The 17,226-nt window shown below is 47.0% G+C and overlaps 1 protein-coding gene and 1 long non-coding RNA gene across 2 annotated transcripts; one reads left to right on the forward strand and one right to left on the reverse strand.

Moving 5' to 3' along the window:
• Window positions 1-1,567: 1,567 nt before the first annotated feature.
• PRDM4 (PR/SET domain 4) lies at window positions 1,568-17,128 on the forward strand. Its single transcript, XM_040559680.1, has 11 exons — window positions 1,568-1,669; window positions 2,587-2,720; window positions 3,356-3,541; window positions 5,679-6,473; window positions 9,336-9,485; window positions 10,700-10,818; window positions 11,560-11,645; window positions 12,758-12,885; window positions 13,171-13,485; window positions 15,143-15,311; window positions 16,657-17,128. Exons 2-11 carry the CDS (start codon window positions 2,588-2,590, stop codon window positions 16,961-16,963), a joined length of 2,388 nt encoding a protein of 795 aa, XP_040415614.1. The 5' UTR covers window positions 1,568-1,669; window position 2,587; the 3' UTR covers window positions 16,964-17,128.
• Window positions 3,967-5,684, reverse strand: LOC121071449. The gene is made up of 2 exons (XR_005820603.1): window positions 5,094-5,684; window positions 3,967-4,984 (listed from the first exon to the last, which is right to left on the reverse strand). It is a non-coding gene; the product is annotated as an uncharacterized LOC121071449 (long non-coding RNA).
• Window positions 17,129-17,226: the final 98 nt, after the last annotated feature.

Here is a 17,226-nt window from a genome sequence, read left to right on the forward strand (position 1 = left end):
CATAATTGGCATCAAGACAAGCTCAGGGCTTGGGCTAACCTGGTGTTTCAGGATGGAATTAAGATGTATTGAAAACAACTGCGAAGTTGTAAGGATGACAAAGGAAAATGTAATGTCTCCAGTCATCTTCTACGTATCAGAGGATTAGTGTGATGGAAGAGACTTTGGGGCTTGTAGTTGTTCACCAGAGTTTCTAAGAAAGATGCAAAGCATTAACAGCAACTATATGAACTTGTGGCACTACGCTCAAAAAAATAATTACAGTTAAACCCCCATCACAAGCTTTGCACTCCGTCAAAACCTGAGGCTTTCCTTCTGACTTGGTGAGACTGTTTTTTGGCTGACTCAGAAACACTTGGTCATGGTTAGAGTACTATTTGGCTTAGTGGAGAACATGAGAGACTCCCACATATGCGGTGCTCTAAAAGATGTCATTCTTTTGGTCACGGACGACAGAGGCCTGGATTTACTTCACCTAAATGCAGTTAGGTGTCTGGTTTAAACTAATCACATAGGTCCCAGTTACAGGCCACAGACACAGAGAGACAGCTCCACGGGGGATCCAGCTCACACATCTTAGCCGCTGACCTCGGGATGGGATGAAGCACTCTGTATGGCAGGCTATTTCCTTCACCTGCAGAGAGAGCGTGGAGGTGTCTAATTTTCAGACAGCTAAAGCCAAATGAGAGGCTGTTTCCACCCCTTAAAGAACTGATTGCTTTGTACTGAACTGGAATCATCTTTCCAGATCATACATTTAGGGTTTTTTTAGGGCACGAGGCAGCAGGCAGAAAAATACCTTAAGCTTCCCCCTGTGCAGACGTCCTATCAAGGCCTGCATCACGGGGCATCACTTAGGAGTCAGGCACGACCAAATTGCAGAAGCATATTATGGTGTTTTGGGAAAACGGCTGTTCACCCCTGTACTTAAGCAGCTTGTGCACTGATTTGAGCAAGCGTGACAAATGTCCATGTGCCACAGGTGACCGTGAGGTGCAGTATTACTGGTACACATCGAGAGACACCATTGCTACGCAGCCTTTGGCAGAACGGTGCAGCATTGGGCCATAAATCAGAGATGCCGGAGGCACAGCAGCTCTCCAGGAGACAGCTCGGGAAGTTGTGCAGATGGTACCAGAGGCCACAAGACGCAGACCCCTCACGGCAGCAGCGCTGGGAGTGCGGTGAGAGGGCCGGGAGCGCTGTGGGGGATAACGGGGACATCCCAAAGCCTCGGGACGCAAGGCCGGGCCGGAGGGGCCGCGGAAGGCAGCCCGCTGAGGGGCCGCGGGCATGAGGCCGAGCCCCGCGGCGCCGCCGCTTCCTGGATGTGGCGCCCGGCGGCGGAAGCGGCTCCAGCCCCCTCCTGCCGCCATCTCCTCCTCCTCCTTCCTCCTCCTCCTCCTCCTCCTCCTCCTCCTCCTCCTCCTCCGACCGCGGCCGGGCCCGCGCCGCTCGGGGCCCCGCCCATGAGGCGGCGGTGGCGGCGCTTGCGGCCGGGCCGGGGCCGGGGCCGGGGCCGGGGCCGGGGCCGGGCGGCGCGGCGGGGGCAGGCGCCTGCCCGAGGGGCGGCGGCGGGCCGGGGCTGCGGGCCCTGATGCGGCTGCGGCCGCGGCCGCTCCGCCGCCGGGAGAGGCCCCGGCCCGGCGCCGGGCCCCACGCAGCGCAGGTGAGCGGCCTCGCGTCCCGCCGGGGCTCGGAGGCGAGGGGGTGCGGAGCGGGGAGAGCCCCCGGCAGCGCGGGGCTCGGCCGTGCCTCTCCCCGGGGCGGCAGCAAGGGGCCCTCCCGGCGGCGCTTCGGGCCGGCGGTGGCGGTGCTGGGGCTGCGTCGCCGTGGGGAGTCGCCCGGGGGCAGGGGGGGAGCGCGGCTCCTTGGCGTCGCTGTCCCCGTGGAGCGGTGCGGGGCAGCGCCTGCAGCTTCCACAGCTCTGCTGCTGCTCGTCTGCCGTGCACCCACGGCACCGGTCTTCACTATAAATGCATTTAAGGAGCGGGCTGAGACAGCCTGTCAAAACTCCTTAAAATGGCTCGTCTGCAGAGGTGACGCCTGTCACTGCGGGCCTGGTCTGGGATGATGGCGAATTAGGGGTTTTGTGTCCCTTACCAATTTCAAGGGATCTTTCCCCGCCTCCTGTCCCCATGTTTTAGTCTTTGGACTTGAATGTGGAGCCCGGAAGTCGTGAAGTACGAATGGGACACCATTGTCCAAGTAATTGTGACAGTCAGCTTGCAAACTGATCAGCGTTCATAATACTTAATCACAGTGGCTTTGACTGGAAGGAATGAGACTTTGCTGTCTGTATGTAGAAGGAAAAGCTCTGGTCAGATTTGTCTTTTAGAACCGTCTTTTTTAATCTTGGTCATTGCTCTCAAGTGTGATAAGTACGCATTGATCATGGTGTGGTCACAGCCCGAGTGGTTGGCGTGCTTTATGCTTATCTTTCTAAGGCAGAGTTTTTACATGTCGATCTGAGTTTGAGTTTGTTTGCTCAACCCTTCTTCACCACAGTGCAGTCAGTAAACAGTAACGCTCTTGCTTCTGTTTCTCTCTTTTTTTGACCTCCCTTCTCTGTTCCCTGCCCTCCAGAATGAATGAAATGAACCTGAGTCCTGTAGGGATGGACCAGCTGACCTCGTCCTCTGTGAGCAATGCCCTGCCTGTCTCGGGGAGCCACTTGGGACTGGCAGCATCACCCACTCACAACGCCATACCAGCACCAGGTAAGGGCAGAGCTCCACTAAGGGTGTTGCAGCTGATGCTGTGTGTTTTACTGTCATGTGAAAGCTTATAGCTGCGCAGCTAAAGTCATGCCTTCAGCAGGTAATTAGGTGATATAGAAATGGGGAAGGACAGACCATAAACCATCCCTTAGGTGGGAAGACAAAAGGGATGTGTACTTACTGGGCTTATGCCTTAGTGGGAGTCTCCTTTTGTTCTAATGGGGTGTTTTGCGCTGGGTGGGTGGGTGATAGCAGAGTCCTTTGAAATACAGCCTGTCACTGCAAATCCGTCTCCATCTTTGTCTATCTTCACTCAGGTGAAAATGATAGTCTTTCACCTGTACAGCAAAACTGTTTTCCTAGGTGTTCTTTTAGGGGACGCAGACAGAATTTAATTACAATTGGGAAGTAGAAGCAGACCCTGCATAATGTATTCAAAAGATCTAGCCACATTCAGGCATACCTCTCCGTGTTGTGATAACTGATCTGTTCTTTGAAACTTGTCGCCTTACCCTGACAGTTCCATGTTGTACTTCCATAGTGGGCTCCTGAGGAATTGGTAACCTCTTTGTGAGCGTGGTTGTTTATAAGCTCAAGTAGTTCCACTGAATTTAAATTAGCATTTTCTTTTCCAGGCTTGCCTGTTGCGATTCCAAACTTGGGCCCCTCCTTGAGTTCCTTGCCCTCTGCTCTGTCTCTGATGCTCCCAATGGGTATTGGGGATCGAGGAGTGATGTGTGGTATACCAGAGAGAAACTACACCCTACCTCCACCACCATACCCTCACCTGGAGAGCAGCTATTTCAGACACCTTCTACCTGGTAAGTGGTCTGTGCTGATGGGTGGGAACAGAGAAGGAAACTGTTCTAAGAGCCATCTGGTTTCTGTCCTGAAGCAGCCAAGCCTGAGTATTTAGCAGAGCTGTAAATTCTCTTGAGTTTTCTTGGAGTCTGATGTGTCATTGACACACCTTCATTTTCAGATCTCTGTTGTTATACGTGTGTGTATGTATGTGAAGAGAATTGCAGGGCAATTGCTATTTAAACTGAACCTTTTATTACTCCTCCTGCTGCTTTCTTTTAAGGTATACCAGAAAACAAGGCATGACTGGTTTTGATCTCAAATGGCTTGTTGTAGTTTGAAAACTGCTGCTGTTTTGTTGTTGTTTTTGTTGTTGTTCTCCTGTAGTCTGAAGGAGCACTTGATGTACACGTAGTGATTACGGTAGCTCAGAGCTCAAATTGAACAAGTCGTTGGCAGAGGAGTTTGTGCTCTTTCCCACCCCTATAGTCCATGGCATAGTTTTTCTTCATTTTTGTTCAAGGTTGGTTTCCACAGGCCTAACGGACTGATTTCTATCTTGATTCCCCTATAGCAGGCATATTGGAGTATAAATGTAGCATTTTACATGTTAGTATATCAAGACAGAGATATTCCAGCTTTAAACGTAGACCTTGTTTCATTTTGTAGCTAAGATTGACAGGGTGGAAGGGGTTAGATAAACTTCAAGGTCACCCTGTGAGTGTTGTTGGTTCAGCCTGGATGAGGAAATGAAATACAGCAGCCCGGTTCTCGTCCAGCTGCCTGACAGCTAGTGGCTGGGCTTGCCAACTGCTTAGCAGTAACCTTTCCTACTGCATTGCTTGCCTGCCCATTTTGTGGGCAAAGAGTGGAGGAGGAGACAGTGCATCTGAGGGCCAAAGGTATTTGCCATTCTTCTGAGCTGGAATAATGTGTGCAGAAATTTGTTGTTTGTTTGTTTGCTTTTTTTAATAGTCCACTTGATGCTTGGTCAGATATTTCTTAAGGCTCTTCTGTCAGTCATCTTGCTGCCTTCAAAATTCTCTTGTTCAAGCGACAGGGCACCACTGCTTACAGAAATGTCTGATGCAGCTGATTAAATTAAACCATCCATTTATTACTAACTTCTTGGCTTAGCCGTTTTCATGGGGTTGTGTTGCAGAAAGAGTAACCGTACTTGCATGCTTATAATAACAGACATGTTTGAATGGAAAATTTTTACAGAAACAAATGGCTCATAGGGTTCAAGGCCAAAAAGAAACATGCTGACTCAGGTCTTGCAGAATCTGTAAAATCACTCTGTCTCCACTGGAAGTAGTGTTTACTTGACTGTGCTGATGAATTTCCTCCAAAGATTTTTCAGCTTTGTCTAATAGGAGAAGTTGGTACTATGTAAATGTATGTTAGAGTTTCTTTTTTTTCTTAAGTTCCGAGGTTGTTTGACGTTGAGGAGCTTTCCAGAACTACCAGAAAAGATGTTAAGGTTTCTAATTTATATTTAACCAAGCTATTGTTTTGAGGAGAAGAAGCATGCTTTTCATCTAAGGAAAGAGAGCAAATGACTCAGGATACCTTTGAGAGACCTTATCATGGTCCTTCAGAATTGCAGCTGAAGAGCTCTGAGATGGGCAGATGTGTCATTTAGTCTCAGAGGAAGGAAGTCGTCATTGTTAAAACTTAAATACCTAAGCAAAAAAGGATGTATCGTGGACAACTGTTTCTAGCAAAGATGGAACAGGGTTTATCAAATGTTAGATGCTACTAGAAACCCTCCGTTGTCCTTTCTGAGCTGGTTCTCAAGAAAGAAAAGTAATGCCCAAAATGTGAAGAACCCCTTTCTGGTTCAGAGCCTAGCTTAAATGCTGCCAGAAACCTGGCTCTTTGACAGAGAGATAGAGACTCATAACTAGAGACTTGCTCTGTTGGGTGGAAGCTCTGTTTTTGTTGTCAAAAGGTAGTCTGGCAAGAGTGCCGGCTTGCCATATGTTTGTGAGTAAGGTTTTAGAGTCAGCGGGTTTTAATTGGCCATAATATAAGTAGCTGTCTTCAAGAATTTAGGTCTGAATGTACTACTCTGCAGCGATGGGGTATTTTTGTGTAAGATTTGAAAACCTATGCCATTTCACCCTCTTCTCTTCTCCCCTCTCGTTCTATCAGGTATCTTATCCTACTTGGCTGACAGACCTCCGCCTCAGTACATTCATCCCAACACTATAAACGTTGACAGCAATTCAGCGTTGTCGGTCCCCAGCAACCCCTCAGCCCTAGACCCCTACCAGCCCAGTGGAACCGTGGGGCTGGAGCCAGGGATCGTGTCCATGGACTCCCGCTCGGTCAGCGCGCACGGTGCTCAAAACCTGCATCCTGGTGAGAGCCACGAGGTAGCGCTGGATACCACAATCACCATGGAGAGCGTGTCGAGGGTAACCAGCCCCATCTCCACAGACGGGATGACGGAGGAGCTTACGATGGACGATGTAGCAGGGGATCATTCGCAGATCCCCAACGGCTCCCGGAGCCACGAACCTCTAACCGTAGACGCGGTGGGAAGTAACCTGGCGTCGGACGCGGTGGGGCACGGCGGCGTCATCCCCATTCACAGTAGCACTTTGGACCTCCCCGTCGTCATGGAGCCCGACCACATTGCCGGGCGGGTGACGGGGATATCGGACAGCACACTAAATGACTCCATTCATACTGTGGCCATGAGCACCAACTCTGTGAGCGTGGCGCTCTCTACCTCACACAACCTAGCTTCCCTGGACTCGGTAGCCTTGCACGAAGTGGGCCTCAGCCTTGAGCCGGTGGCGGTGTCTTCCATAAATCAGGAAGTAGCCATGGGGCCAAGTCACGTGGATGTGTCTGCAGACAATCTGGCTTTCGTACCGTCCTCTCTGCAGATGGAAGACTCCAACTCGAACAAGGAGAACATGGCAACCTTGTTCACCATATGTGAGTGTGCATTCGCCGCTTTCTTTGGGTTGGGCTTGTCACGTTGCCGTTGTCTGGAGGGGTGGCAGGACTCTTGCTGCCAGTCTTACAGATTTTTGGTGAAAGAAACCTCACTGTTTAACAAGTCCAAAAAAAAATTGGAACATCTGCAGTGGCCGATTAACCTCCAACTCGTAGACATAATAGGATGTTTTCGCATTGTTCTCTTTGTATTCCTCTCTCATGCTGCCTTCAGGTTGGAAGCTTAGCTCTTTATGAGCCTCATGCCTTTAGTGGGTATGCTGGTACTGCCCTTTGCAATGAGACTCTTGTTTTTTAAAGTCCAATCACAAATGACTCTTCTGGCTGTGTTTAAAGAGAAAGACAAACACAAGGTGTACATTTCATCAGGTGGGCATAGCTGTCGAGTTTAATGTTGCGTGACTTTGTAAAAGTTTTATTAAACCATGAACAATCACCATGAAAATGTTGTTCTCAACAGGACCTACTGGAAAAAAGAGCAGAGAGGGAGGGAAGTTTTTAATATTTCTAATTATTCTCACCAAAGGACTTCAGTACACAGGTTAGTTGATCTCCTAGGAAAAGAGGAGCACTGGACATTGTATTCTCTCTATCCTGTTGTAGTCGAAGGAGGGGTGTTTGAGAACCATGAAGTTCTCCGTCACAGGGATGGAGAGTTGAACTTCCACCCGCAGCTTGTCTGGCTTCCTGCCACCGAAGCATAAGGCCAGCTTTTATGTGCAGTTGTGGCAGTCGTGGCAACATTGCTGACTGCTGCTCCTGCACGCGAACTGGCCCTACAGCTGCTTGTCTTATGACAAGCTTTGCCTGCAGAACAGTTTTAAGAGATTGAAAGAAATAGTGCCTGGCTAGCAATGGGAGAGGTGCAGTTTAGTGCATTGTCCTCCCAGTCTAGCGAGACACTTGAATTAAAACTTTTATTCTGTGTGATAAGATAGAGCTTAAAATCAGGTGGCTGTAGACTATGGTAAAATCACAGCTCTTAGAGGAAAGGTTTTACAGGTGATGCACTCAGGAGTTCCTACTAACATCTGTTGCCTGTTGAACACATAATGATCAAAATACTACGATACACAGCATGCTAGTGATGAAATCTCTCTTATTCTCCCCAGTGAGATGTGGTATGTCATCTTCTTATCACAGTACTTGAAATGGCCCTGCACTGTTTCCCAGCTGACGTTCCCCACCAGTAGGACATTACAATGGCTGCTGCATGCCCGGTGCTTTCATGTGACTCGCAAAATAATCTTTGACTTGGGAAGGTTTACATTTTAACTTTTTGTTAGTTGTTTCAGAGCCTCTTGATGGCTCTTCACTGACGAGGCAGAAATCAGGGCCTTTTACAGAACGCTTTTTTACCATGTTCTGACGTAGGAAGAAAAAAGTGCGCCTTTGATGCAGACCTAAATGTTTGTGAAACAACGGACACTTTTTGGTCGTCTTTGCTTACAGTTATGGCTCTCTGAATCAGAGCAGTAATCACTGTGATTTTTATGCATTATTTGGCAAGGACAGAAGCAGAAATTCATATGCTGTAGAATTTTTTTTTTCTCTCTCCAAGTTCTTAAAAAGGTAAAAATAAAAATCTTAAAAATCTTAAAAATCCCTAAACCTTTCCAAGTGGAAGTGTCACATGCCTAGAACTTGCATTTCTTACTTTTTGCCTCTTCCTGGGGCTACTCCACAGCTCCCTGGTGGTGTGTGGTAGGCAAGGCTTAAAAACAGCTACTACAAGTGGTGTTCCTCATTACTTGGGTCTGGTTGTTGTGGCTGCTGTACTCGTACATGTCACTTGCACACATGAAGCAATTCTTATATAAGCTCTACCTGCTAATTTAGCGAGTACCTTCCTGCCTGTAATTGTAGAGTTGCTTGAACTGCACTTTGTATGGGGTCAGATTCCAGTACGCTAATCTCTCTCTCTCCAAAAATCTCTTAAAAAAATAATAAGGGAGCTGTTGTTTATGCCTGCTGAAGACTGCTTCTGTGATAGGTGTTTGTACTGGAGTTGGGCCATCAAGGGGCCAAAGAAGGTCTTTGTGGAGATCCTGCTTAATTAACTGAGCGTCTTTCTTTAGAAGAAGAATGACTTACCAGGAGAGTGTTTCCTGAGTAGGTGTTGGTTGCTCCATTCATGGAGAATTAAAATGACGTCGTTTTTTGAGGTGAGAGCGTTTAATGGTGTGCTTTTTCCTGAATTTATTGGACTGAGGACTTTCAGTGGTTTTATTTTTTTTGGCACTGCGTATGCTGAATGACAGATTGAGAAAGTGGTGATACTGGCTCTTCTTGGACGCTTATTTTTGTTCCAATCAGTGGCATCTCATGAAGGTGTACTCTTGGAGTTTATTGCAGTGTGCCCTTCAAAAGCAACAGCGAGGTCAGGTTTTAGCTGCTGCATTGATTTCTGCATTGCCTGAATTTAAATGGAAACAAGGGGGTATAATTGTGATATCGTAGGGGAATAATTGTGGGTTCAAATTAGAAAAAAACTGTAGAATGAAGACCTTACTGTCTTACATTGGTTTTGCAGTAGTTTTGATGAAGAGTGGGCTCTGTCCCGTTGCTGCTCCTGTAGGGACAGCCTAGAGGTCATCAGGAAGGCAGGTTTTCCTCGTGGTTGATCTGAATTTGATAGGAACAGTGACGTGTTGGTGCCCACCTGACTGTAACAGTAGGGTTCGCAGTCTTCTGAGCAAAAAGCTCCTAAAACTGATGAGTTAAAGCAGGTAGAAGCAGCCTTTGGCAGGAGCTGAGCTAGAACATGCCGGCAGGGAGCTGATCGCACCACAGGGACTGTTTCATCTTTTTCATCCCTGCTGTCCCTTCCCCTCTCTGCAGGGTGCACGCTGTGTGACAAGGCATATCCATCGGACTGCCCGGATCACGGGCCCGTCACCTTTGTCCCGGACACCCCGATAGAGAGCCGAGCCAGGCTTTCTCTCCCGAAGCAGCTGGTCCTCCGGCAGTCTCTCATGGGAGCCGAAGTGGGTAAGAATCAGATGACTGTTTGTTTCTGCACAGCAGTTTATAATATACTCCCCACCTGAAATCCCAAACTGTAGGGGTTTTAATGTGGGAAAGAAACACTGCAAGGCAGAGGTGGTTCCCTCTTCCGTAATCACCCTGACTTCTCTTGTGCAAGAGCTTCTTGTACTCCAGTTACTGTTTAGACTTCAGCTAGACGGTAGGGGTGCTGCCACGCAGCCTTATGCTGACACTTGATAAGGTCAAGCACAAGCAAGGTATGGTGTTTATTTTTATCATGTGCTAAACAGTCCAGGCACAGCTTTGATAAGAAAAAAAAAACTACAGCAGTTGCAGTTTGGGGGAAGATACCAATTAGAAATAATGGAAGAGATTTCTGTCTGCTTGTTCATCAGCTTGGTTTGATACCTGTGGGTCTTAAGGATGGTGTCACTGGAGAACTGATCACGAGTGCCTCTTTTTTCCCCCCCATTTACATGTGGCATGTAGACTGTGACCTTGTCATTGGATGTGGACCTTGTAACTGTATTACACGCCATTGTCACCTGGAAGTCGAAGAGTACAGTGCAATACCCTAAGGACTTGAAGGCTAGAGAAGAATGTGATTATTGGCTTGCTTAGTGTTGCTGCTTGTTGAGCGTAGATTACACTTGTTCTTTTCAAGCTCCACTAGTTCCCAGTTTATTCCTGAAAGCTATTCAGTGTGTTCATGTAGATCTCTCTATATAAATGTTTAATAATAAATAATATACACGCAGGAATCCCTCTGCCCATGACAGAAATACAGCTGCCTCTGGGGAGAAATGCAGAAGCTGCTTAACAGTGCCCAGCAACAATTCTGGAAATTCCGGGGGATTAGGTAGGCAAAATGTAGTTACTGAACCTAGTATTTTCTGCTTCTGCAGAAAGTGCCACGAAAACATTGGTACAAGTGGCTAGGCTCTTAGTTTTGTAGCTTACTAAAAAGTAAATTACCTGCTTTTGACAGACAAAATGAGTATTTGTAATTACAACACAGCGGCTCCAATAGTGTCATGTGGTGGTGGTGGTTCTTGTCTCCGCATTAGGTGTGTTCTACATGTGAAATAGAAGCTTTGATGATCTTATGCCTAGATAATCCCCTTGGAGCGTTATCTCATAAACCTCCCACCTTTTTGTTAAGCATCCTTCGTTGTTTAAATAACTGATTTCTGCAGATGTTGGTCTTCTACTGATAGGTGTGTGGACACGAGAAACCATTCCTGTAAGGACTTGTTTTGGACCTCTGATCGGGCAGCAGAGCCATTCTCTGGAGGTGGCTGACTGGACAGACAAAGCAGCTAGTCACATCTGGAAGGTCGGTGGTGTTACGGTTACGGGCTCTGCAGGCATGACTTTATCTGGTGAAATGACACAGCAGCTTTCACATTATCATCCTTGCCAAAACCAAAAACTAATGCAGTTTGATTGCTTAACACTTAAACTCAGCAGAGCAGAGCTGTATATCATGTGATACATGCTGGTCGTCAGTCCTGACCTACACCGAACCTCTTTAATGCCTTTTCTTTTAAAGGGCTGCGTGTGGTTTCCAGTATTTGTGTGGAGTTGCAGCTGAGATTGTATATTAATTTCTAGGCAGCACTTGTTTGTTTTGTATTGTTTATAGAGAGTTTCCACAGGTGATAAATCATTTGTTATAGGGAAGCTGCTTTAGAGCTTTCTTTTTGCCATCATTTCATGTTGAGAAAATAAAATTGATCTATATGAATAAAGTAGGTACTCTATGCCCAGATGCTATTATTCAGAAGACTTGGCTTGGAAGAAAGTGAACTAGATGCATTTCTGCTGGGAGCTGAAGGTGGTGAGTGGGGAAAGCTGCTGATAAACAGTTTTTCTAGTCTCCTGCGTTGCAGAGAGGTCAAGGTGTCTGTGTGAAGGGGAAAGTAGGGTGTAAGAACAGGGCTGTGGTCTTGGCAGCAGCAATGGTGACCTCCTGGCACATTTTAGTCAAACACATCCTCTCTTAAAGGAAGAAACTGTCTTTCACTGTGTTTGTTGCTGCGTTTCATCCTAAGATTGTATCTGTTTTTCCTGGTAGATCTATCACAACGGTGTCTTGGAGTTCTGCATCATTACAACGGATGAAAATGAATGTAACTGGATGATGTTTGTACGCAAAGCCAGGTGAGAGCCACCTATGCTGTGCTGAGTAGCTGGGAGTCTGGGCTCATAGCAGGCTGTGCTGGCTGCCCAGACAGCTCGTGAGCTTGGGACCAAGGGACCTGCAGGAGTTATCCAGGCACCTTGGAGTGAGGGGAGAGCAGTGAAACAGGACCCTGTGGAGAATGTAACAGGGGAACCAGTAGACATGCTGTAGTAAAACGGCCCCAAACCTGTCTGCGCAGTTTATTTTTCTTGTGCTAATGCTTTAAACGTTCTTTTTGTATTGGCTTAGTGTGTATTAGCTTGTTATTGCCTTCCTTTTGTCCCATTCCTTTTGGATACATCTGTGAAGACAGTGTTGATTGTTTTTTTGATTTTGACCTTTATTAGGAAAGCATCCCTGGATTCTTTTGGCCAAGTTCCAAACTCTTAGGGTTCATGAGAGCCGACCTTTTCAGTCTTTATCTAGAGCCTGCGATGAAAACTATCCAGACTGGCTTCCATATTGCTCCACATGTGGGCCAGTGAGAAGGCTGAACCTCTTCTATAGCTCTGTGATGGGTTTCCCCTGCAATTCCTTTCATTGCTCCTGTATCCAGGAGTCAAGAAGTCAGTTCCTGATCTCCCTTAATCTCTGAATGCTTTTTCAGGTTTCATATACTGGGAACCAAATATGTGTAAGGTACAGTCTCAGAAGATGAGTTATCACATCTTGGAAATGGTGTTCAAGAGTTAGGTTTGAAGATAATTTTGCTTTAAGTCCTGCCTGGTATCTTCTCTCATGTGTTCTTTATTGCGTAAGGGGGTTATTATGAAAAATATATGTATTTTTTTTAGTTCCTTAAGTGATGCTAAACTCTCTACCCTCAGCCCACTCCAATGCTTATTAATAACTTTCTCAGTAAGATACCAGTTTTGTTTGGTGGAGCAGATTGGTTCTCAAGGTCCAGTTTTCCTTTCCTTTCCTTTAAAATAAAGAAAGGCAGAAGTGACAGATGTGATTTTTTTTTTTATAACGTGCTGGCAAGCACTGAAGTTCTCTTGTAGTCTATTTATAGGAATCTCCTCTGTTTTTTTTTCCCTCTTTCCATATTTCTGGAGCACTTTTTTCATAACTCTCTCCATTGCTATAGGAACCGGGAAGAGCAGAATCTGGTAGCTTATCCTCACGATGGAAAAATTTACTTTTGCACCTCCCGGGACATCCCACCTGAACATGAGCTTCTCTTTTATTACAGTCGGGACTACGCACGCCAGCTCGGTAAGGAAACACTCGTCTTTGTTGGCTTTGCAGGGAGTACCCAGCATGAAGTGCCTTTTGGTGCCATCTCTGGGTACTGTGACTTGGGAGTGCTTGGTGTTCCTTGTCAGTTCCTAGTGGTGCACATCACAGTCTTCTTTTACATTACTCCTAAAAGAGCTGAAAGGAGCTGGAGTGAAAAATGGCTTCAGCTGGCTTTGCTACCACAAAGTGTTAGCACGGCTCATGCTCACGCCCCGTCAGGCCTTGCTGTGCCGCACTAAAAGCGATGTTATGTGCCCAAAGGTGTCCCCGAACATCCAGACGTGCACATCTGCCACTGCGGAAAGGAGTGTGCTTCCTACGCGGACTTCAAGGCCCATTTGAGCAGCCATATTCACAGCCACCTCCCCAGCCAGGGCCACAGCAGCAGCCACGGGCCGGGCCACGGCAAGGAAAGGAAGTGGAAGTGCTCCATGTGCCCCCAGGCTTTCATCTCCCCTTCCAAGCTCCACGTCCACTTCATGGGGCACATGGGCATGAAGCCGCACAAGTGCGATTTCTGCAGCAAAGCTTTCAGCGACCCCAGCAACTTACGGACACACCTCAAGATACACACAGGTGAGGGCTGGGGACTTGTGCTAATGAAAACACTGGGGCAGGACCTGTTCTCTGATCCCTGGGCCAGCTGGCAGGGTATAGCTCGTGTCCATAAAGCCAAGCTCTTGCCCCTGTTCTAAGAGCAGCATCCTGACTGGCTACAGGAATGATCTCTGTGCTGAGCCCGGCTAATTGCTGGGCATCATCTAAGAGAGCTCTGGTTGGCATGGGATAGGACATGCTTGTAGGACAGTAGTTAGCCCTGTGTTCTGGCTGATAGTTCAGTTCTGTGCCTAAAAGAGCGTTTGGTAAGTTGAAGTACCTTACATTTGGGAAGAACTGTCAGGCTTCATTTGGAAGACAGAAATCCCTTGTTCCCTCCCAGCAGCTCCAGTGCTGGCAGCTCTGGTATAACAAGGGTTCCCTTCTGCTTATGAGCAGCAGCCAACTGGGTTGGCAAGCTTGTAACGGGGACGGTTGTACACTTAACTGTGGGGCTGAGACCTCTCCCCTCGTTCCTACTTGGTTTTACATCTTAAGCAAATGGGACAAGACCAAAATTGGTGACTGAAGTAGATAAAACTCAGCGCTGTCACTCATCAAAACTTAAAAGTCTGAGTATGCTGTTGACTTCTGTGTGCATTTGGATATCGCTAGGGGCTTTGGAGATAAAGGAAGAATTGTCAGAAGATCTGAGAATGAAAAAGAGGAGGAAAAAACAGTGAAAGATTTTTCAGCTGTGTAAGAACATGATAGAGGGTAAGGAAATGCATTTAACACAGGGTGAGAAGAGGGGAGAGGGTGAAGAGCAAGTACAGTCCAGCAAGAGGCATGTGGATATTTTTCTTCTGTTCTTGAAATAGCAATTGGGTTGAAATAGCAATTGGGAATGAAGGACTGCACGTCACAAAGCTAGAAGTGGAGTAAAACTGGGAGTTCGGTGCACTCGAGTCAAGTATAGGAAGCTGTGGGCGCGGTAGTGAACCGTTTGAGTGCAAATGTAGAGTACATGTGACCACAGAATGCTCACTGGGATAGGGTTCAAGTGGTATTCAAATTTAGTCTGGATTGTGTGGTATGTGGGGGTTTGGGACTATTTCTGGCAAAGAATAATGGAGGAACTACAGATAAGTAGAAAAATGGGATAAAGCAGGTTACCAAAGAGCCAGTGAGCTTTGTTATGTGTGTGTTAGATAGGTAAGAAAGCTTGTTTTTTTCTAGACAAGATCTGTGTTTAGGGTCCAGTAAGGCATCAGAGACAGTTCCTGTGGGAATTAGTGGCGATGGGGATGCCCTAATGTACAGTACCTAGATGGTAACCATTAAAACGGTGTCTACCATTACTTTTACTCGAGAATTCATCTTGGATAATCCTAGTCTTATTAAATGTTTGCGTGAATCTCTGCTGAAATATTTACTAGTACCTTGGTGATGTTTTGAGACCCCAAACAAGGAGGCATGTTTGATGTAGACAAGCAGTGGAAAGTTTGACTTACAGGGAAGGCTGAATGACTGCAAGCCTGGGGAGAAGAGGAATCAGTCAAGGGTTTTTAGAAGGACAAAGCACAGTGCCGTGCACCATGTAAAGGGTTCAGTGTTTCAGAAGCGTTCAAAGTTTCAGAAGCGGACAGGCTTGTTTGCTTACTGTCAATCTGTGGGTGTACGTATGTAATCGTAGGTCAGAAGAATTACCGCTGTACCCTCTGCGACAAATCGTTCACCCAGAAGGCTCACCTGGAATCGCACATGGTCATCCACACGGGGGAGAAGAATCTGAAGTGCGATTACTGTGAAAAGCTCTTCATGCGGAGGCAGGACCTCAAGCAGCACGTACTTACTCACACGCAGTAAGTGGTCTTTGGGGATGTGTGGGACTGCAGTAAATAATGAAGCTTAACGGCCTGAGAATTTGCAGCGTGCAAATAGTTTGGCCCGGGGAGTGTAGGTTCATCCTCTGAAATAACAGAGATGTCAGTCTGGATGAATGCCTCGTTACTTGGCCTGCTGCTGAGGCTGGACTATTCTGGCGGGTTTTTTTGCAATCCTTCAATGACAAAGGAAATTCCAGGCACGCACCCTGTCTTGTGAAATAGCATTCTGGAGCGCTCATCACTTTGAAGAGGGGGGTCAGTCAGTCCATCTACATTTAGTGCTCTGCTGAGCACTGTTTCTGAGGCCCAACACAACATGAAAAATCATGAACTCCTCAATACTGTTATTCCCAGGTGTTAGTGAAGTCTCTCACTCTGTTTGCACCTGGGGGAGTGCATCTGCTCCCACCTGTTACTTCCCCCCAAGCCTCACTCGTGCACTTTGCCCCTTCTGTAGGGGGAGATGCCCACAGGCAGGGCAGGGCAGCTCTCCATCCTCCTCCCCCATGTATCTGTAGCTCTCCCAGGTCCTCAGCTCTCTTCCAGGCCCTTGGCTCTGAGAATTTTATCCATCCTGTTTGGAGTTACTCCCAGTCCAAGTTCCTCCCTTAAAGGCTGCTTACCCAAACCTAATCCCTCTGCTTGTTTCATTTTCGGCATCTGGTTCTTGTATGCACTTCAAATCAGCTTGCTGCTGCTTTCCTGCTGCCTAGGAGACAGCACAGTCCAGCTAGCACCAGGGAGGGAGGGAGGAAGAGACTTGCTTTGCTGCTTGATCTTAGAGCCAGAGCTGGGAGCACTACTGGTGGGAAGTGTTTTGCACAGTCATCTGCAGAATTTGACTGCTGCAGTCTGGTAATCCTCCACGTAGCATTTACAGCTGAGGTTTGCTGTAACACTCAGCAGCTTTGTTCTTTTTTGTTGTGTGTTTTTTTTTTCTTCCTGTTTGTGCAGGATGGGAAGTGGGGAGACTAACCCTTCCACCATGGCAACACCTCTGTCCTTGCCAAAACATGGAGCTGAACGAGGGTTTGGTCTTACTTCAAAAGACAAACAAACAAAAACCTTGCAGAATTCTTTTTAAACTTACCATCAGAAAAGATAAACATTGGTCGCCAGCTAGGAGTTAACCCGAAAAGCTTGACTTTTGCCAGTGGTGGGGGAGCAGAGAAGAAGGGCTCTGTGAACATTCTGCTTTTTGAGAGAAAACTCAACAGCGTTTACACTTCAGTGCTGCAGTAATGCTGGCAACCTCCCCACTGTTTAATACAGCATCAGCTGCCTTGCTGCAGAAGCAAGCTAACATTTTTTTGTCTTGCAGAGAACGGCAGATCAAGTGCCCCAAGTGTGACAAGCTGTTTCTGAGGACAAATCACCTGAAGAAGCATCTCAACTCACATGAAGGAAAGAGGGACTATGTCTGTGAAAAATGCACCAAGGCTTATCTAACCAAATATCACCTCACTCGCCACTTAAAAATATGTAAAGGTCCCACATCCAGCCTGTCAGCCCCGGAGGAGGAAGAGGAGGATTCCGAGGAGGAATTAATAGACTCAATGAGGACCGAAGACTGTAGGATTAACAATGGAGTCTATTCAACAGGTGATACCCTCACTGGACACAAATGAAGAAAACGGAGAGGGAAATTTTCTTGGATATTAAAAACTGGGGAAGAAAAAAAACACCACAAAAAAACTCTTGTTTCCCCAGTCAACAGCGTATGTCAAATGAGGAGTTTTCCTTTTTGTTTTGGTCTCCCCACTACCGCCACTTAATAAACTCTGTAGCCAAAACACTGAATGAGAACGGATCATGCACTTACAGTTGCTAAGAAGGAAAGGTGAGGAACGGAGATTTTTCACACACGCTGTGCATACTTCTTTTCCAAATC

This window comes from Cygnus olor, chromosome 1 (assembly GCF_009769625.2).
Source record: "Cygnus olor isolate bCygOlo1 chromosome 1, bCygOlo1.pri.v2, whole genome shotgun sequence".
Taxonomy (NCBI): domain Eukaryota; kingdom Metazoa; phylum Chordata; class Aves; order Anseriformes; family Anatidae; genus Cygnus; species Cygnus olor.